We start from the raw sequence: 21,974 nt of genomic DNA, 5'->3' as shown, positions 1-21,974 counted from the left end.
CAGATGATTGGATTTCCAAGAACGACGAAACAGTACGTATACTCGTAGAGCTACTCGCCAACACGCATCTGTCATATGCTCGAGATAAGACAATTGCACGTGACATTTGGAACGGACTGTTGAAAAATTTCGAACGGAAGTCGTACTTACAGCTCGCTTATGCTAAACGTAAAATGAGTAATCTGCAATACGATGGCAAGTCGTCTATGGAGGATCATTTATCCGAATTTGAAGCCACTTTAAATGAGATAAGATCCGCGAAAGCAAACATGAACAATGAAGAACTTGATGCGGTAGCGACACTCATAGCTACATTACCAGCTGAATTCGATGGCTTAATTGCAACGTTTGGTGAAATAGGGAAACCGGGTAGCAACCTAACCTTAGAGGGTCTACGTGGCGTTCTTCTCGATTACGATATTAAGAAAAGAGAAGGTAAAAATCCCGAAACGACGGCATTTGTATCCGAAAACAAGAAGAAGAAGCCCAGAAAGAAGTTTCCGTTTTGTTGTAATTTTTGCGGTGAAAAGGGTCATATGTCCAAAGACTGTGAAAAGAAAGCAAAGAAATCGAGTTCGTGTGTTGTGCAGCCAAAACAATCTCAATCTCAGCAGTTCGCGTGGATTGTTGAATCTTCTTCTTCTTCGGAAATGGAAAACGTTCAAAGTGAGGTAAATGTTGCTGAACAAGATTTGAATTCCATCATCTTCGTGTTAGACAGTGGAGCAACAGATCACATGTGCAAGCAAAAATCTCTGTTTACGAAACTCATCGATCTGAAAGAACCAACCGAAGTTTCCTTAGCTGATAACGAGGGGAAGAGTAAAGTTGTCGGCATCGGTACAATTGAAACGAAGCATGTTATACTACAGAACGTTCGTTACGTGCCAACTTTCCGTCATAATTTACTATCTGTTCCTCTGATGGCTGATAAAGGTTTTCGTACTGTTTTCTATGCGACCAAAGCAGATATACTAGATAAAGATGGTAATGTTATCTATATGGCTATTCGTAAGGGTAAGCTTTATATTCTAGATTTATTGAAACGTGTACCTTTAGAAAGTGATATCGTTGAATGTAATATTGTCGAGTATAAAACTATCCATAGTCGCTTAGGGCATCTAAATGTTGAATCGATTCGGCATCTCAAGTCAGAGAAGTATCTCGATTGTAGTATGAATGATTCTAAGTACGTGTGTGGTGATTGTAAAATGGGTAAATAGACGAAGTTGCCGCATGAACCACGTGATGTATTTTCAAAAAGGCCGCTTGATTTGGTTGTTTCTGATGTATGTTCGGCCGAAGTACCAGGTATTGACGGTGAAAAGTATTTTGTGACTTTTTTAGATGATAGTACACATTTTTGTGCTGTTTTTCCTATCGTTTCGAAATCGGAAGTGGTAGAAAAGTTTCGTGAGTTTGCAGCTATGGCTGAAAATCATTTTGGTACCAAAATTAAGCGTTTTCGTAGTGATAATGGTAAAGAGTATACGTCTAAAGAGTTATCAAATTTACTGAAAGAGAAAGGTACTGAAAATCAGAAGACTGTCGTTTATTGTCCTCAGTCAAACGGTATGGCGGAGAGATTGAATCGCTCGCTCGAAGAAAAGGCTTTGTGTATTTTATCTGAGAGTGGTTTACCAAAGGAGTTTTGGTCTGAGGCTATTCGATGCGCTACTTTCATTTTAAATCGTTGTCCGACTCGTGATAATAGTATTATTCCTGCGGAAAAATGGTATGGTAGAAAACCTGATTATTCGAAGTTACGTAAATTTGGTTGTCTTGCGTATAATCACATACCAAAAGAAAAGCGTAAGAAGTTCGATGTGAAGAGTAGGAAATGTATTATGTTGGGATATGCACCTCAAGGATATCGTTTATGGGATTTAGATGACGATTGTATAGTGATTGGGCGAGATGTTAATTTCGATGAAAGTATCATGTATAAGGATATTGTTCCTTTGTTAACTGAAATTTCTCAGCGTTCGGTAAATAATGAAGTTCCTTCTATTGTAGATTCGTCTTTATCGAAGGGTCAGTCTGGACAGTCAGCTGACATTAATTCCTCTGTTGAATCTCCGGTGATAACAGGTAATCGTTTACGTCGCAAACCTAAGTATTTAGAGGACTATGAGGTAAGCATGAATGTGTGTGAAGCGTTGTTATGTGTATCTAATCATGTCGAGATTGATGAGAGCTGGAAAGAAGCTCAATTGGATGAACTTCGTAGCATGAAGAAACATAACGTTTGGACGCTTGTAGATAGGCCAAATGACACGAAGGTGATTAAATCTAAATGGATTTTGCGAGTAAAGGATGATGGTAAGCGTAAGGCAAGATTAGTCGCAGCTGGTTGGGATTGGACTGGTGCGGATGAGAATGTTTACGCTCCTGTCGCGAATACCGTTACGATTCGTTGTGTGCTAATTATTGCAGTTGAGGAAGGGCTAATTATCGATCAGATGGATATTAAAAACGCGTTTCTGCACGGTAAATTAAAGGATAAAGTGTTTCTAGAACAACCCCCCGGTTTTGAAGTTGATGGTAAAAGGAAAGTGTGTTTGCTAAATATGGCAATTTATGGCCTTGACATCGCTTCTAAAACGTTTAATAAGACGTTTGACGAATATGTTGTAATTGACCTCGGTTTTGTGAGATCTGAAAATGATCCATGTTTATATTACAAGCTCGTGGGTATTATTCTTGTGTTTATTCTTATTTACGTAGATGATATTCTTATAATTTGTAAACGGCAAGATATCATTGATAAAGTGAAATGTAGTTTGTCCAAGAGATTCGATATTGTAGACCTAGGTAAAGTTAAGACTTTCTTAGGAATTAATATTGAGTATAATATTGATAACGGTACTATGTATTTAGATCAGAGTAATTTTATTAAGAAAATTATCTCTAGATTCGGTCTTGAAAATGCGACCCCGTGTAATTTGCCGATTCAACCGAAAATACAGCTATCCAAAGCTGAAGACGATGAATGTAATTTACCTTATCGTAATATTATCGGTGCTCTTTTGTTTGTTTCTGTAGGCACTCGTCCTGACATCTGTTTCGCAGTGAATTATTTAAGCCAATTTCAAAACGCTTTTTCTGAAACACATTATAAACATCTTCAGCAGATACTCAAATATCTGATTAGTACGGTAGATATGAAATTTCGAATTTCGAAATGTGCTGAAGAAAACAATAGTGTGGTGGAAAGTTATGTTGACGCTGACTGGGCAAACGATGCTAACGATCGTCGTTCGGTAACAGGTTACTGTGTGAAATTTCATGGAAATTTGATGATGTGGCGAACTGTGAAACAGAAGTCAGTGTAGGGAACTGTAACCCAGGTATGTCAGACGGCCATTTTGTTCCTGGTTTGACAAACTTAGCATTGCAGTATATGGGAATTCGGCAAACTTTAACCGCGTATATCTTCAAAACCGTGCACTTTTACAACTTTTTCTTAATAACATCTTTGAAAGAGAATTGAACGAGCTTTCCAATGGTATGCTACATGTATCAATTGAAATACATTTGTTTGTTTTGAATTTCAGCCATTTTTCAGCACTTCATTTTAGGGTTAAAAATAGTTTGAAATAGTGTGAAATTCACAGCATGTGCTCTAATTCATGATTATTTTCATTCTATGCCAGAAATTCCGTCATAAAAACCTTGAATCGAAAAATAACAATTTTTTTTCGTGAGGAACAAAATGGGAGTTTGACATACCCGGGTTACAGTACCTTAGTCAGTGTCGATGTCAAGTACTGATGCGGAGATCATTGCTGTTTCGAATTTGATCAATGATCACTTGTTGTGGATTATTGAACTTGTGAAAGATTTTAAAGTAGATTGTACTCCTGTACCTATTTATGAGGATAATGAAGGCGCGATTTCTATTTTAACTGATCGTAAATGTACCTCCGTTAAACGTAGGAAACACATAGATACTCGTTTTAAGTTTGTTAAAGAATACATTAGCAATGGTATATTTATCCTTAAACCTATCGATAGTGGTAATCAGTTAGCTGATGTATTTACGAAGGCTTTGAGCCTTACAAAGTTCAAATTTTTTCGTAGCAATTTAGGTTTAATTTAATTCTAGAGAACCTAAATTGAGGAAGGGTGTTAATTGTATGGTAACACTGTAAGTTAGTTTTAGTTGGTTACACTGACGTTCACGTTTTCGTAGTACGTTAGATGTTCTTTTTCGAATATAAGTTCGTTATGATGTAAATAATTTGTTCTCGTGTTAATAAAGTAATTAAAACGATTGTTATATCACTTCGTTCTAGTAACATGTACTATAAATTGGTGCGACAGAAAAAGTGATTCGAACGACAGGATATTCGAACCACAAAATAGGGTATTTCAACGACAATTGATAACTACGGTTCAGCACGACTTCTTGCAAGAAATGCTAAAAATTATGAAAAAGTTGTGGTTTATTTTAGTTGTTAAAATTGTGAAAAAGTTTTTATTTTTTGGTAAAAATTTTCAAAAATTGTCAAAAAGTCTTTCTTTTTTCCAGAATTACTTACCAAATAAATTTTGCTTTTTACTAAACTGCCAATTTTTTTTTCAAAAACTGCCATGTTTGCTATTTTTTTAAAAAAATTTCCTTTCATGTTTTTTTATGAAATTCCAAAAAAAATGGTCCAAATCCCTTAAAATTTATAGGAAGTTGTGTTGTTTTTTTTTGTGCTAAAATTGATGAACAGGTTTTGCTTTTTTGGTCAAAACTACCAAAAGGATGTTGCTTTTCATCGAAACTATCAAAAAATATCGTTTTTTTTTTTGCCAAAATAACTGTCAAAAAATTTTACTTATCTTGGAAATCTGCCCAAACGTGTGTTTAGGAACCCTCTTGTGAAATTTTTAATCCTCCAAATCACTCATATCTCCTCCAAAAAAGCAAAAAAAGCAGTACCTACTTGTGCAGTAGATGAACTGTTTTTTTTTGTTTTTTGTTTTTTCGACGTGTTGTTTATCAATTTTTGTATGTGTAATTCGTATTTTTCATGTCGTGACGTCCATTATTTCATTTCTTTGGCGAGCACAATTTGTGGTTAAATGTATTACCTATATATAAACGTGCATAAATTATTCTGTTGGGCAATACCTTATATCGTCGTTCAAAAACTTTTTTAGTCGTGAAATGATTCTTGTCCCGTGCAATATCTTTTTTTGTCGTTAAAATGCCCTTTTTCATCGTGAAACGCCTATTTCTATCGTGGCGATAAATCATTCCCATTTGGAATTATCTTTTTGAAATTTAGAATTATTTTAAGACAAAAACACCTAATATAAATAAAATACTTAAAAATTGAATTAATAAGTAACAAATTATGTCAACAGTACCTTGCAGAGTACCTCACAGTGCATTCGGGGTCTACAAACGATATTCGGTGCAGGGATTAAGTCCAGAAGACTCGCTCATCACAGAAGAGACAGATTTCATCGACGGAGATACGGTGAATTTCACATGTGGTCCAGGATTCAATATCAAAGGACCTTCTTCGTTCACTTGTATCCTCGGAGAATGGGATGTTCCTATTATGCCGGATTGTACTCCTGGTAAATCAATCTGAAATCCTAAAAAAAAAAAAAAAAATGAAAAGAATCAAACCTAAACTGTAATTTAACTAAATCGTGTCAATTTTCTGTCCATTATTTCAGCACCTTGCGAATTACCGGCCATAGTCCACGGCCAATATTTATCAGGGTATAGATCCGGACTAACCATAGCCAACGGCTCATTTGTGAATTACCAATGCGACCACGAATTTGTTAAAATAACCTCAGTACCGACAGAATGTTTTCGGGGCGAATTGCTGCCAAAAAAGCCAGCCTGTCGGAGAGGTAAAGAGAATAAAAGTTATAAATTATTAAAACATATGTCGCGTTTTCAGGTAGGTAGGTAGTTACCTAAAAGAAAAAAAAAATACTTTTGAAAACTTGACGCCTGTTTCACTGTGTGTTTTTTTTTGTTCTCCGCGAAAAGTACGCCTAGTTACCTGCGCATCGCTCACTTTGGAAACTTTTCCTCGTTGTTATGTATAAAATACGTACCTACGAATTTTTAACTAGATTCGTAGGTATTCAACGACGTCGCCGACGGTGGAAGATTCCACAGCCGGTTGCTGTTTTTAATTAAAATTTAATTCAAATCTCGGTATGATGCTAAGTTTTGTTTCTAAATGGTCGTGGATGTGATGTTTGTGTAGATCCAACGTTGTATACGTCGGGTAGTGATATCCTCAGGTCGACCGAATTAGGATCTATGGATTTGTTATCGGGTCTGCGGGGATCATGCGGGCCACCAGCTCGTATTCAAGGGTCGCTGATTTTTCGCAACGGTGAACCTATCTCGGAGACTGAGCGAAGGTAAGATGAGTCTCTTTCGATCATTGAAATCGTAAATATGTTCCTAGTCTAAAATTATATTGTTTTAAAACAAAGTCCAATAATTTAGAATTTTTTTCAGTTTTCCAGACGGGACCGAAGTAACGTTCCATTGCATCGATAACGTAGTTTTGGGGCAAAAACTCACGTGGAGAATTATTTGTGCCGATGGGAGCTGGATCGGCAGATCTCTGTCTTGTGGTAATTGCCAGTAATTTCCAAGAGCTATTTTCACGAGGGAATATTTTGAACTGGCTTTCTTCGATTTGAACGAAACCGAGCTAGATCGAAAGAGCATGCCTTGGAACCCTGGTAGTCAAAATTTCAGGTCTCAAAGTTCATTTTTGAATTTTTGGCGAAATTTGCAAATGTGAAAAATTCAAAAAAGCAGTTATAAGGGGGGGTCATACGTTAGATTTTTGATTGGACCCCATCTACGACCCCCAGCACCTCCCCAAATGGGGTAAAAGTTCAAAATAGGTTTTTTTCGTGCGACACATCAAATGGTATATTTTTGATGGCGCTGAACACGAATATGACGTCAGATTTTTGCTGGTTAGACCCATCTACGGCCTCCAACAAATTTTTTAGAATTTTACCAATTGGGGAGGTTCTGGGAGCCATGGATGAGGTCAATTTGAAAAACTACGGCTATATTCGTGTTCAGCGATATCGAAAACATACTATTTCATGTGTCACACGATTGAACCCATTTTTTTCAGATTACCCCCTATTGGGGAGGTGCTGAGGGCCGTGGATGGGTCCAATCAAACTTCTGACGTCATATTCGTATTCAGCGTCACCAAAAACATACTATTCGATGTGTCGCACGAAAAAACCCTATTTTGAACTTTTACCCCATTTGGGGAGGTGCTGGGGGCCGTGGATGGGGTCCAATCAAAAATCTAACGTCATATTCGTGTTCAGCGTTACCAAAAACATACAATTCTATATATCACATGCCCCAGATTTTTTTTCGAAAGTTTTGCCCCAAATTGAGGGTGGGGGTGCTCCCCCCCATCAAGAGATCCCATCTTGAAACTTAAATATTTCAAAAAAACATCAAAAAGTACATCTATGGAAATTTTTTCAGAATTTTAAATGGTAGCTCCCACTTACAGCGCCATTTTGAAATTGGAACTTTCAATTTGAAAGTTCAACTTTCAAATTTTGAAAATTTCAAAATGCTTAAAAAGTTCAAAACTCAATATGTTTTCGAACTGTGAAATCAGTTTTGATCAAAATGTGATAGTTTTGGAGGAATGCGCTGCTGAAGTTTAGTACCTGGAGACAATGTGAAAATAATGGAGCCCTCCTCCCACCCCCTGAGGGGGCTGAGACCAAACTTATTGCGGTTTTCTTCCATACTGGGTGGGTAGATATTGTAAAAAAAATTTGAACGAAATCGAAAGACATGACTCAAAAACGTTGGTCGAATTGACATGGAATGACCCAAGGGGGATTTTTAATTTTTTTTTTAAATGAAAAGTAAATTTTTTTGAGTAAAGTGGGACAATGTGATCACTTCGACCTCCATATGCATCAACAACACTAGTTTTGAGCCATTCTGGAACCTTCAGCAATTTTTTAATTTTTCTCCAGAGATTCTAAACTTTTCAAAAATTCGCCAAAAATCCAAAAATGGATTCAATTCAAGTGCCTGCAACTTTGTTTACGAGACTCTAGAACATGCTGTTTTGATCTAGCTTGGTTTTGTTCAGGTCGAAGATTGCCAATCAAAAATGCTCACTCGCTAGAGAAAAATTAATTCTTCTTTTCTTCTCGTATATTTTCAGACGCCGAAGATTTAATAGAAACAAACGTTATAATTAAAGACAATTCGACCTGTACGAATCGCAACACCGAGCCTAATGTGGCAACTTTCCTCGACGACGAACGTATTGTCGAGTCTGTTACCGAATTTCCCGCCGGCACCGTTCTAGTACGTTGTATTTCCGTTTCGCAACCGCCAAAAACGTGGCATTTAACGAGCATTTACGTAGAATTGGTACACAAAACGTTCGCAGACATGATGAATGTTGAAAGTTTGCACCGAAAAAGCATGATAAACGCTGCAAACTTCGGTTCGCCGAATTTCACCTCACCGAGCGAGGTTTTTTTTTACCTCCCTCTGTAGTCGGTGTACAAGGCCGCAGACGAGTGAAGGGTTTAGAAAGTTTTTGATTGTTGGTTCTAGTAGCCTTTTTTACCGGTGTATAAAAGAATCCGTTTCGTTCATCGTTCGTCTGGCAGAAAGACGAAAGAGTGAAAGAACTCGAAAGTCGAAATGCTGCTTTTTTTAATTATATAGGTATTCGAGAGAGATCATTTTTTTTCTTTCTTGAGCCGGTATATTTCCGACGAGTTGTCGGACTCATTTAAAAGTTGAAGTGTTTTCAATACCTAGTTGTAGTATTAATCCTGTCGTTGTATTTTTTTGCCCTGGTTTTGCTGTGTAGACGTTTCGCTGCGTAGATATTGGCAAATACGCTATGGAGGGGTCCAATAAGAGGCAGTGCAGTAATGGAGAATGGGATGGAGAGAAACCAGTCTGTTTTGGACTTAATCAAGAAAACGCTTACGCTTGTAAGTTGATTATGATTAATGTGACCTTTTTTTTTTGACGTTTGAAAACTTACAAATAATACCATTAATTGTCGATGATAATTTTTTTACGTTCTTAGTGGAAAAACCTCCGACGATACTTTTTCGTCACGAATCCGGCCCTATTGCGCAGAGCAACGATGGTAAACTGATCGTGTATCCGGGTACAGTGCTGCATATGGAGTGTCTGTGGATTAGACGATTTGGAACTCCTAAATGGAATGTTAGCCAGTCTTATAGGTGAGTTAAAAGAGGGAGAATTTAGGTTTGATTTTTGGGTCTTGAAAATCAGCTAAAAATATAATAGGAAGTTTTCCAAAATTTGTTTCCAAAAAAAAAAAAAAAAAAAAAACTGAAAAAAACTGGAAAAAATGTCAGTCTACAAAAATAGTTGGAATTTTTATGAATTAATTTTTTTTTTAACACAATTAATTATCAATTGATTTAACTTTTAAATTATCGAATTTAATCTTTCCTCTGCCGAACAATAAAGCATGCATTTTTTAAAAAAACAATTCTGAACTGTTTTTGAATACCTAACTTTGCTTCTTGAAAAAGTTCCTCAAAAAATTTCTACTCTTCTGAAACTTGAAAAAATTTTAAAAACAACTTTTTTTATGCACTGTAACTTTTTTGAAATTTTTCAAAACAATGAAGCTAAAAGTTTAATGAATATTTTTAGTTTTGTATGGAGGTGAGTTTTGATGACGTACCATTCTCCATTTGGTTCCAGTTATCCAGTTTGTATGATTTTCGGACGAGATCTGATGGTGTTAATAGAATTGCATACACAGTTTGCCGTAAATAAAACGTAGACTCGCTAATTATTTACGGCAAACTGAGTATGCAATTCTATTAACACCATCAGATCCTCTTGAAACTGTAAGTTTAGTAATTTTGACTTTAAAACTGGATTTTTTTTTGACAATCTTATTATATTGAGGGTTTAAAAATGATGTACATATTGAGGGTTTAAAATCAGTGATTAAAATTTGAAAATTTGAAATCTGAACTTTCGTCGTAAAAGTATAACTTTTCATTATAAATTGTTGTACCTACTTAATGTGGAGAATTTTTATAATACTTTTAGATTTTTTTAAGCATTTTTAACGGTTTTTATACAATTTTTTTTGTAGCTGTGAAATTTTTTATTGTATTTTGAATGTTTTTGGAACTTTTTCAAATTATATTTTAGAAAATTCAAAATGATGGTTCAAGCACTTTCGTGGGATTTCAACTTTAATTTTTGTAATACTTGAGGAACTTTTACTATTATTTTTAGCAACTTTTTTTGACTTTTGGACGAGTTTCCGATCTTTTTACACGTTCAAGTGTTTTTATAGTACCTATTTTCGAAATTTTTAGGTGGTATTTTATGCACTTTTACTGCATTTTAATAATTTTCATGTAAATTTTGAAATATTTCTGTAAAAGTTTCAGCGATTTTTTTGATATTTGTACATATTTGAGCAAGTTTCTATCTGGATTTTTTTTTATCGATTTTACTTAATTTTGGACAATTTTCATGTTCTTTTTTTTCACTATAGTTTGGAAACAATTTTTAAAAATTTTCAATACCGTTGAAAAACTTTCAAAAATATTTTTCCAAAATTAAAAAAAAAAACAAAAAAACGATATTTTAGCAATTATTACAACATTTTAAAATGATATTATACCATTTTTAGTGCTGTTTAGATTACGTATTTTGAGTGGTTTTCAAAACTGCTTAGTGCTTTTACAACGATTTAATCGTTTTAAGAATTGTTTTCAATGTGTTGATAAACGATATCTTCTGATCTCTTCTTCGTCCTTCTGAAAAATTATCCAATTAATGCTAAATTTTGAACAATTGAAGTATCGCCACCGATCGAGAGTTCTTTAGCAACCCCTTTACCCTTTAAGTATCTCTCATCACCACAACATTGCATTGTTTTTTCTGTAACTCTTCAAATTTTTTATTCTCACTTTTAATTATTTTCAATTTTCAAGATGATATTTTTCGCTTATTAGGTTATTTTAGTGAAAATGAAACGGATTCATGAATTTTGAATCAATACCACTAGGTTCCTACTTTTCCCCCTAGAAATTCATGTGTTATGCGATTCGATTACTTTAATTTTCAAATACGAGTATTTTTGAAATTATTTTTCGACAATATGAATTTTTTGAAATTTTATTGATCATTTTAAAATATCTATTTTTGTACAGGGAATATCCCCAAGGCTGGACAACAGATCCAAATCGAGACAACCAGTTAGAATATCGTTTAAGCATTTATCACGCTGTTCAAGACGACTCTGGATTATTTTCATGCATAACTCCTACAAGACATACACATTCGGTGGAAATAGTTGTCAAAGGTGAAATTGCAACATCCACCTCTTACGTTATGGTCCTTTCCCTTCTTCTCAATATGATTTTTTACGAAGAATTGTTTCTTTTTTTTTCTGTAGCTGTTCATTGTCCAGCAGTGCCATCGAAAAAAGGTCTAATTATGAGTACCAAGGATACGAAAATGAATACCGAAGTGCAGTTCTCGTGTTCTAATGGTAATGCTCTTTCCGGAGAAGACTTCGTGGTTTGCCTGCCTTCAGGGAACTGGAGTGCTATTATACCAACTTGTGAGAGTAAGTTGTTCATCACGTTGGAAGAGTATTTGAAAACACTCCATCAGGTCAAATTTCAGATGTTGGATTTCATTTTACAATTTTTTTACAAATTTTAAAAAATTTAAATTTAGCACATTTTCTTTAAATGAATCAGAATTTGATCTAAATCAATTAAAACGCTGAACATTTATTTCTGCCCTGCTTTCGACCGCTAAAAAATTGTCGTAACAATTACCAAAACAAATTTTAGAACCTGTGAACTTTAATTCATCTTCTTTATGACGATTTGGATCGATTAAGGTGGAAATTTTCAAAATACTTTTCTATCACTTCAAATCCATGTTCTGTTTACTTATTGATTTTTTCAAGAATTGTAAAATTCAGAAATCTTCCTGAACTCTCCAGATAGCTCAAAAAGACTGCCAAATAATTTTCAAAGTCTAAAATGAGGTATAAAAAAATTCAAACTTTTTTTCTCGTTATAGGTATGGCAATTTTTCCAAAATTAAAAAATCCAAAAATCCACTGGAGACTCTAAAACGACCGAAATCATCAGCAATCGATTTTGGAGGTCAAAAATGGAATTGAAACCAAATTTCAGCTTTCTACCTCAATTCTGTGAAATTCTGTTTTTTTTTTCATGAAAAATGGCTCAAATTCAATTTTTGAAAAATTCTCTAAAAATTGACATATTAAATTCAGCATTTGGAAAATTGACCTAGTAGTGTATTTTTGGATGCTCTTTCATATTTTTAAATGACCGGTCCAAAAAATTTTCAATCGATTACGATACCTTCCTCTTTGTAATAATTTTATGTTTCTGTAATCTTAAATTTTAAACAATAAAATTTTGTTTTTTTTTACAGCTGTTCAATGCCCAGAGCTGAATAATTTAACAGACGCGAACCTTCGGGTAGCCGTATTAAACCGTATTGTCGGTGGACAAGCGATGTTCAGTTGTATCCAAGGGTACGGTCTTCACGGTCCCATACATTCGACTTGTCTACAAAATGGATCTTGGAGTCAACCATTCCCTACGTGTTCAGGTACGTGTCTGCATAGTTTATGTTCAGGGACCCGTTGACTGTGGTCTGAGCACCATTAGCTCGAGGGGGTCACTCAAACTGTGTGTAATCGCTCTGTTGTAGAAGTATTTTGTGACTGGTCAGGGTATCTAACACACGGTTACACCCTAAGCCAACGGAAAAAATATAAGCCCAGAGAGATAATTCAATTTAATTGCCAACCTAATTACGTATTGGATGGCCAGTACGAAATTGAATGTCAAGAAAACGGCCAATGGTCTTCTCCTATACCTTTATGTAAGTGGACGAAAGCCTGTATGTATAGATGGGTAAAAAGAGCTCGAAATGGTACTCTAACCCAGTCAACATTATATTTTACATTATTTTTATAATTATTAAAAACTGATCGTTTTCATTACATCGTTGTGTTTAATTTATTCGCAGGTATCCAAGCCTGTTCTTATCCAGGTACTGTGATCAGTGGTCGTATGTCGTATGTTAAATTCTACTACACTATCGGAGAAGTGATCACGTTCACTTGCGAAGAGGGTCTAGTTCTGCAAGGCTCCGCTGTACTGCATTGTTTGCCAAATGGCAAATGGTCTAATACGATACCAGCATGCATTCCAGCCGATTCGATACGTTATAATATCACCCACGCGAGAAACTAGCTAAAATATTTTTTATATCCTATACATATAACATAATATCAGTATTATGTGACATTTTGTTTTTGTTTTTTTTTAATTTTTTTGTTTCCTTTTTTCAATATGTTATTCTACCTTTTTTTTTGTTTTGTTTTGTTATATTCCTCTTGTGTTTATTAATAAATGAAAAATTGTTAAAGATTTAATGAGTAAATTACACGTATAAATGTAGGTTTTTTTGTATTATAAACATTACGCTGCTTAAAAAAATTCTGTTTTGAGTAAATTGTTTCAAAAGGGGGTTCTCCGATGGTACCATTTTGCGGAGGATAATTAATTTTATTAATTCAATGTTAATTATGGCGTTCGAGCATACCTACGATACATGTATTTGTATTTGTACCTACTTATATTATAGAATTGTTCATTATTGACAATAAATTTTTCATTTAGTTTTTAATTTGTGAAATATTATTTTTTTAAAATGAGGATTGTTTTGTTAAGTACTTTGATAAATAATCGAAGAGGCGAAGGATCAATTTATTGATATTAGGTGATGATTACTTTATTTAGAAAAAAGGAAAATATATCTCATATCTTACAAAGTGAACTTAAAAACTAAATGTTGAGCTGAAATTCGTAATCAGCGATTTAAAATTAGCCAATTTTTGTTGTTGTTGTTGTTATTTGGGTGTTTGTAATTACATGATTATTACACCCATCGTAGGCTTGACTCTTACTTGACGATGAAATTGTAATTCATTATTTTTAAAGTGGCGATTTTATTTAACGCATTTTTTTCAACACACGAGTCCTTCATAAATGATCGTTTGACGAAGTAAGGTTTCTTTTTTTCTTTTTAATAATTTTTTATCACACTTCTGTTTTTCACCTTCAAATCAATTTTTAGAAACTTCGATACTTACGTAGGAAAATTTTCAGAAAACATCTGAATCACGTCGCATTAATCGCATATGTTTCACTCATGGCGTAGGCAGGTAGCAAGTATAGTAGGTACAAATCTACATAATTCACATAAATCACAGCGGAAAAAACATTATTATTGACAGGTTTATATTGTAATGCGTATGAAACATTTTAAAAATAATTTGAAGCAAGTGTAAATATTGACTAGTATAGGTTGCATTAACAGGCAGCTATCAAGACTGGTAGATTTTAGAGGGTAGTGATTTTGAAGATTACTTATTTTCAAAAGAGTATTTTATTTCTTTGCAACGAAAAAAATGAAAATTTGAATAGTTGCATCTAAGCAAAAAAGCTCTCTTGGTGGTCACCAAACTTACCTTCATTTCAATCGAGTGAATTTGCTCACTTTTTTTTAGAATTGAAATTTTTAGGAAATTCAACTCCTCATATCACAGTTTTTTGCCTTGCTTTGCTATGGACCTTGGACGGATTTAAGTTCTATAATGTTCCAATTTTTAGAGATTTTTGAACCCGGAAAAATTAACTTGAGAGATGATTCCAATTGTAAATTTCCAACTTTTGATATTGAACCAACATTTTTTTTTTTTTTTAATTTAAAAGTAGGCAGGGCAGGTATTAGTTTTTTTTTGAAGTACATATTATTAAAAATCAAATATTATTCCTCAGTCATTTTTTACGGGTAGAAAGATTATTCGAAAATGTTCAAAATGGCCACCAATTGAAAATTGGGGTAGACACAGACCCAACATTCTCACGATTTTGACTTCTTAGGAAAAAACTTGAAACTTTGGTTGAGCTAAAAGGCGGTTTTCAAGATTATATTAGGTACTGCATTTTATCGCTAAAATTGTTGAATAATTTGTTTTATAATTTGTGCATTCAGCTTCAAATCAAAGCCCCCCCCCCCTCAATGAAGACGGGTGTATGATTATTTTTTGGAGACTTTTTTGGAGGATAAAGAAGTTCTAAAGTAAATTTCGTACTCGTATTTTTTCAATATCTGGCGATCAAAAATTAGTATATTACTTAACTGTTCGGTAAAGTGCGTGAATACCAACGAGTGTGATTTTTGCAGCGCGAGCCGAAGGCGAGCGTTGCAAAGCACACGAGTTGGTGTTCACGTACATTTGCCGAATCGTTGAGTAATATGTTTTACTTAATTAGTATAGGTAAAGCTCTCAGTGCCTCACTGTTTAAAACAAGGCAGTTGTCTTTAAGTCACTATGCGTACAAAATTACACAAAAATGTAAAAAAAATTACAATTGTAGTTCTTTAATTATTCATCTAAATGGCAACCCTGCTTTACATTCGAAGCGTGCTTTTCAGTAGATAGAAAAGATAACGTACATGTGATAGTGATTTTGATTTCTTGAATATGAATTTTTTTCTTCTTATTCCTTTAATTTTGAAATAAAGCAATGGGTGTTTGATTTTTATCTATCAGAAAATGAATTCCGTTTTGTTTTAGTTTATTTATTCACAAAATCAATTTCGATTTTTAGTATTTACATCTAAAATGTGAAGTGATGATAACAAAGTGGTGTGAATTTTACTGAAGTACATAGTTATGTACTCGTACATACAATTTATTCTTCAAAAAAGAATTTTAAAACATGGTTACTTGATATCTTTTGAAACTAAATTTCATCGAATACCTTCGAATGAACTGGCTGAAAGTAGATTACAGATTTACGTACATGTGATTTCTTACTTCTTTGAGTGAATTTTACTTCGTTTAGTTCGTTTAGTTTTGAAATAAATCGTGGGTGTTCAATTTCTATCTATCAGAAAATGAATTTTGTTTTGTTTATAATGTGATGATAACAAAGTGATGTGAATTTTACCAAAGTACTTATGTACTCATATTATGTATTACTGTTTATTCTCGAAATTAGTTACACTTCACTTGATCATTCTCAATGTGTGTTTTGTTTGTAAATCAACTCTCCCAAGGAATTATCAACAGGTACTGTGGTCTATGATGTTCTTACTTTGAAAAAATTATTCATAAAAGAATTTAACAACGTAACTTGATATCTTTTGAAAGTTGAAACTAAATTTCATCGAATATGTACGAATATGAGGAATGAACTGGCCAAAACCCTTAATCATAGTATTGAAAGTACAGAAGAATATTTAATTTAGTAGTTCAGTTAGAATAGATTCGCTCAAAAACGTCTGAAAAATGTTATAAAGATTCACTAATCGCCATTTTATGCATACTCACATATAGGTATTGTTGATATTACGGTTGTGTCACTGATAAACTCGCGTCAGTACCGTACTGCTGAAAGTAGCCGGTAAAGTGTAACAATACCGCTCTGAAAACAGTGCGGTACTGAGAGTTTTACCTATACCTATTAAGTAATAGATATTTATTTCATTTTGGTACCTATAAGTACGTCTACGTATGTTATTTGAATCAAACAAAAATGATTTATGATATCGTCTATGAAGAATAGATATACCTAGCTTAGTATACGTATGCATGATAGGTGCTCATTTATGAACAGATTCGCTTATAAATACACAAATAATTTGGAATTTTTACTATTGCTTTATCGTCTTACATGTAATACAGTTGACTTTTTAAACACGAAAATTTAAGTAAATTTCAATCTTTGTTAAAAGTACCCAGGTACCAAAAAATAAAAATGTATTTAATAGGCGTACTGTCCAAGATTTTCTACATCTTGGTCATCATTTCGATGATATGTGAGTTTTTATTTTTAATGAAATGTTTAAAAGTTTGGTTTCATTTTTCAAAATGCAGTCGTGACTATTGTGAGTAATTTTCCGTAATTTTCAGATGTCCAAGGTAGCCAATGCACGAGGGGCAAGACATTGGGCGAGTACCTAGCGGAAGAGGAAGCTGGTAAATATAGTACTTTTGTTTTCGAAATTTAAAATCACATTTTTGGGCATTTTTTTTCAACTAGGTAGTTACGTATTCAAAATTTTTAATTAAATTGACCACGTTCCTTCGAATCACTTTTTAAAAAATAATTATTGAAAGTAGGTACATATTTCAATTATACAGGGTGGTCAGAAACATCGAGTACCCCTAAAAAAGTTTTCTACTAAATACTTTGGTTAGTCACAGTGAATAATAATAATGATAGCACATGATTGGTTGTTGGACTGGACAGATAAAATTCCACCAATCATATGCATCTATTTCACGTTGCCAACCTATATTTTTAATGAAAAACTTAAAACTTTTTTAGGGGTACTCGATATTTCTGGACACCCTGTAGAGTGGATTAAAAAGAATGTTGACCTTTAAGGGGGGTATTTTTCTTTTTTGCGAGTTGAGTAAAAAATCTGGTACCTCTAGATCAAAAAAAAAAAAAGAATGCCAAGTATGAATCCCTAAGTGAAGCCACTGTTGAAAAAAAAATTGCTATTACAATAATTCTATTCTTCTCAACTTTGAATTTTCTTCGCCTTAAAGAGTGTACCTATAGAAGCTTGATTCACTTTTTCTATGAGAAGAGTGCAAAAAATGCTATGGATATTATCTTCTATTTTTTCGTTGATGTACGAGTAGGTGCCTACTTATGATAAAATATATCATTATTTTTTACAGCTGAGCAGGCGGCAGCGAGGGAGAAAAAGGCAGAAAAAAAGAATGTACGATTCAGATCAGATTCTACACTAGCCACAGACATGACTACCTAAGATAGTTAATCTCTTATGTAGGTATGTAGGTATTCTAGTGGGTTGCTATTCATTGTCTTATTTCATACCTACATATTATGTATTATATCTACAGTTAATTTATATTTAAATATCTAGGAGCAAATGTTGCATAGTGAAGTACGTAGTTTTAAAATGATTTTTTGAACATTAAAAAAATGGTTGCTGGGGGCCTCACCAGACACCATTTTAATTCTAAAAAAGTGTGTGTACATTACAACATAAATTTTCATATGAAAGTATGTCCACTCGAAAACCATTCAGATGATATTAAAGCTCTCAAAAAAACATTAAAATGTTGGAAAATTATCAAAAAGTTATGAAAATTCAGAAAAATTTGCCATATGGATGAAAAAGTGTTGAAAACGTGTTGAACTGATGTAAAAAATTACAACAATTTTTGTTAAAAGTGCATGAAAAACTTTTTAAAATGTTTTGAAATTACATAAAATCGCGAAAAAAATCTTCGAATATTGTTGTTCTGTACTTGTAAGTAAGTATGTCTGCAGCTTGAATAATTGTAAGGGGCAAAATAAAACTGAAAGCGACTTGTACATATTTAATCAGTTTTTACACCCCTGAACTCGAGTGTATCATGTGTCGTAATGCAACATTTGCCCCTACCAAATACCAATTAGACTAATTTATTTCAAATTAAACGAATATGAGTAAATTAATTTGTGGTAAGTAGGTATACATCGTTTATTTTAATTTTAAATATTTTATTTCAGTTGAATTGCCGGATTAAGGCCCGTTTATAAAAATAAATTGTAATTTTAAAAATTTTCAAGTCGTAGTTATTCTTTCTGCATTTTAGTACCTATACCTATTCTAATTCAAGATTTTTTTAAATTCAAAAATCCTAAATACGATACGAGTGGGTAGTTATTTTAAATACGATGACCGATTGACAAGTAAAATCAACCCGATTTAGAAAGTAGGGTAAGAACTGAATTAAATTAAAAAATTCGTAGGCTACATTTAAGTAAGTAAATGAATCTTTACCAGAGTCAAACACCATACGGGCAATCGACAAAGATATTTAGCTTTGGTCTACGAAACCTACGAAATAACTTCAAAAAATTGGGTAAACAAAACTTGGGTCACAGACTTGAATTCGAGCATTTCTTCTCTTATTTCACATTCGTAGGTCTAGGTACCTAGTACCACTTAGACCTACCTACTAATACAATTAGAGTTTTTACAAGAGAAGAGGATTTATTTAAAGTTTTCTCCTTTCCGGAGGGGGGTGGGGTGGGGGCGAGAAATGATGTTGAAGCGTTATTCAGTGCAAAAGTTGTTAACCACAAACGTTAGAAAATCTAAACATTTTAATCTCGAAATAAAATTGTTTTACAACTCTTGTTCAGCAAAGATCTTATATTTTTAAAATTTTCTTCGGAAATAGAAAAGTGATTGTGAACTCTGTTCAATTTTGATGTTCAAATGTCTCTCTCGACATGAATTACATACGCTTCAAATTCGTTCTTGCGACGTTTCTCGAATACCGAAGTGTGTAGGTACCTATCAAAAAACGTAGACTCGTTACAAGTTGAAATTTTTGAAATAAATCCTGAACACTATGATGGCAGTATTAATTCATTTCGTTTCGTAGCACATGATATGTTTTTTTAAAGTGCAATTTATAGTTGTGTTTCTTACCAATAAATTTTTGAAAAATAATCGGCGTTAATGTGTGTTTTATTGTTGATAGATCTGTTTTAATATTATCTTACTGACTACGAAAATCGTAGTCGTTGCATTTCTCGTTGTCTTACTATCGATTTTTCGACTCTAGGAGCTCACAAAAATTATATTCATTTTTTCAAAATTCTGCGCGGAAAACGAAAAAGAAAAACCAATTTTAATACCTAATAATAATGAATTTGACACGTGTCTTATCTATTACACTGAAAATCTTCTTCATCATTTTGATAATAAGTACGTATTGTGCGTGAGTTTTTCTCTGTTTTTTTTTCCTAATAATAATAATAAGTACATAAATGTCTGTATATTATATGTACTTATTGATGTGAATCCCTTGATTTTGAGAGTAATTTCCAGCTATGTACATACCTATGTATTTTCAGGCATTCAAAAACATCAATGTCCTACACTCACTCACAATCAGTCTCCTACAGAAGGTCCTATTCATACTTCACCTGCACGTAAGTATGTTCTTTCATACATTTTGTTAATCAAAAATAAAAACATAAGATTTCATTATTTTGACTGAAAATTGTTTACTTTTTGGATTTTTTCCTCCGTGCATTAGGTACATTTGCAGTTTACCTACTACCTACATACATACCTACCTACTAGCGTCATTGTCTAATTTTCAATTTTCATAGCTGCATACTTTGTTGCAGAAACTGAACCTCAATCTCCTACCCTTGGCAAAAAATCACTAGGGCAACTTCTAAAAGAGCCCCACCCTGGTAAGTTTTTAAAATTTTCCAGCGCGTTAAATATTTTCTCATGCAAATTGGCAGAAGCACAGTTATTTCATTTTAAAAACTGCCTGCGCTGCGTTTTTGTTTTTTTTTTGACAAAATTTCTGATCAATTTGTTGTAATTCCAGGTCACAAAACCCTGCAGAGTTTCCTAGATGAGCCGTTCTCAGGTAAGTAATGCAATTTTTTTTTCTTAACATCTCCTTGCCAAATTGATGATAGTTATTAAAAATTAGCTGCGATAAGTACATTTACCTACTCATTTTGGATTTCATGCTTCTACAATCTCTGTATTGCCTTCAAGTTCTTGCCAACACTTGTACATATTTTAATTTTGGTACCTATTATTGGCTTTTGATAAATCACTTAATTCGTTTACCTACTTGATTTGTAGTTGAAGCTGAGTCTGAGTCTCAACCTATTGAAGGACACGCCCCATTGGGACAGTTAATCAACTATAAACCTGAACCCGTTAAAAGTGCATAATGTTTAGTTCCTCATAGATGAGAACTAATAATCCAACTGTCTATAGGTATAGGTACTCATCAACTTGCATTTGTTTTATGTTAGATAATCTTATTTCTAAAATTAGCTTCGTAGGTAATTTTTTACCTTACCTAATTCAATTCTAAGCAAATTTTCTGTCAATATTATTACGTAAGTATCGGTAGGTACCTAGTTAGTAATGTACTAAATTTACTGAGAAACTACATTACCTAAGTAGGTTAAAATCTTACACTGATAAGTTCATTAAAATTACCTTGGTGAATGTAAGTAAGTGAACTGGACAATTTTTATAAAATATATTTGCACCTATTTCGATTTTTAATTTCAAATTATTGTTGTACACACATTCTTGACTTTGTGTTGTAAAAATACTAAATACCCATGAACTTTTACCTTTTCTATCCATCACGATTATGAAAAATTCAGTTTGTCAACAGGTAATGTAATTTCATTTCAAAAATTACCATGTAGCTCCGATTTTATGAATCTGAAGTGTTATTTCTATTTCTACACAAATTATGACATAGGCTAATTATTATTATTCGAAGAAGTTCTATTAGTGAAGATTGAACTTGAAGACTCCTGATTGTGATTTGATAGAGATACTTGGTATTCGGTAAGTAGGTAATCCCATCAAAACAGGGAATAGATTCATCTCAAAATGAAATGAAATGAACTCAACTCTGAACTCAATCTTGTGAGCTTTCTCTTCATCTGTTTAGGTACCATACCTTTTCAAAATTGTGAATGTAATACAGTAAGTACTTTTGATGTTGAACGTTGAAAAGACAACACAACAGTTCATGATTGTTGAGTTCATGTTCATGTTCAATAATTGTTCATGTCAAGAATCAAGAATGATCAAGAAAGAAATGAAAGAATTTATTTATGTAAAGCGGATAAGTCCAAGATATTTAATGTTAATGTGAAGTGAAAATCATTGAAAAATAATAAAATAAAATAATTACTAACAAATTAAATTAAATTAATTTAAAAATCATTTGAAACAATTTCGTTTCGGTAGATTTCACTTTTCAAAACAGAACGTCGCCGTTACGTCTCTCGCAATCCAA

General features: G+C 33.3%; 2 protein-coding genes across 6 annotated transcripts in view; both read left to right on the top strand.

Annotated features, from left to right (window-relative positions):
* The window catches only part of LOC135834046 (sushi, von Willebrand factor type A, EGF and pentraxin domain-containing protein 1-like), a 73,023-nt gene extending 59,270 nt beyond the window's left edge, over positions 1–13,753 (top strand). Inside the window, exons 13-24 of the mRNA XM_065347885.1 lie at positions 5,362–5,580; positions 5,683–5,865; positions 6,231–6,390; positions 6,479–6,609; positions 8,205–8,350; positions 8,868–8,994; positions 9,093–9,252; positions 11,221–11,372; positions 11,466–11,639; positions 12,488–12,667; positions 12,770–12,943; positions 13,091–13,753. Of these exons, the coding sequence (XP_065203957.1) occupies positions 5,362–5,580; positions 5,683–5,865; positions 6,231–6,390; positions 6,479–6,609; positions 8,205–8,350; positions 8,868–8,994; positions 9,093–9,252; positions 11,221–11,372; positions 11,466–11,639; positions 12,488–12,667; positions 12,770–12,943; positions 13,091–13,317 (2,033 nt within the window). The 3' untranslated portion in view covers positions 13,318–13,753. The remainder of the gene's footprint in view (positions 1–5,361; positions 5,581–5,682; positions 5,866–6,230; positions 6,391–6,478; positions 6,610–8,204; positions 8,351–8,867; positions 8,995–9,092; positions 9,253–11,220; positions 11,373–11,465; positions 11,640–12,487; positions 12,668–12,769; positions 12,944–13,090) is intronic.
* Positions 13,754–15,264: 1,511 nt separating this feature from the next.
* On the top strand, positions 15,265–21,223 carry LOC135835313 (uncharacterized). 5 transcript variants are annotated; one of them, XM_065349504.1, is made up of 8 exons: positions 15,265–16,208; positions 17,052–17,117; positions 17,832–17,944; positions 18,673–19,882; positions 20,032–20,109; positions 20,311–20,379; positions 20,523–20,564; positions 20,789–21,223. In XM_065349504.1, the coding sequence occupies exons 4-8, from the start codon at positions 19,822–19,824 to the stop codon at positions 20,878–20,880; spliced, it is 342 nt and encodes a 113-aa protein (XP_065205576.1). In that variant the 5' UTR covers positions 15,265–16,208; positions 17,052–17,117; positions 17,832–17,944; positions 18,673–19,821; the 3' UTR covers positions 20,881–21,223. The 5 variants fall into 5 exon arrangements, 3 of the variants coding, with proteins under 3 accessions (XP_065205576.1, XP_065205575.1, XP_065205577.1); XR_010556862.1 differs by lacking the exon at positions 18,673–19,882; XR_010556861.1 differs by having other exon boundaries at positions 17,832–19,882; positions 20,217–20,379.
* Positions 21,224–21,974: the final 751 nt, after the last annotated feature.

This window comes from Planococcus citri, chromosome 2, assembly GCF_950023065.1.
Source record: "Planococcus citri chromosome 2, ihPlaCitr1.1, whole genome shotgun sequence".
NCBI lineage: Eukaryota > Metazoa > Arthropoda > Insecta > Hemiptera > Pseudococcidae > Planococcus > Planococcus citri.
The sequence above is the reverse complement of the archived record's forward strand: the minus strand, read 5'-3'. Positions and strand labels throughout refer to the sequence as shown.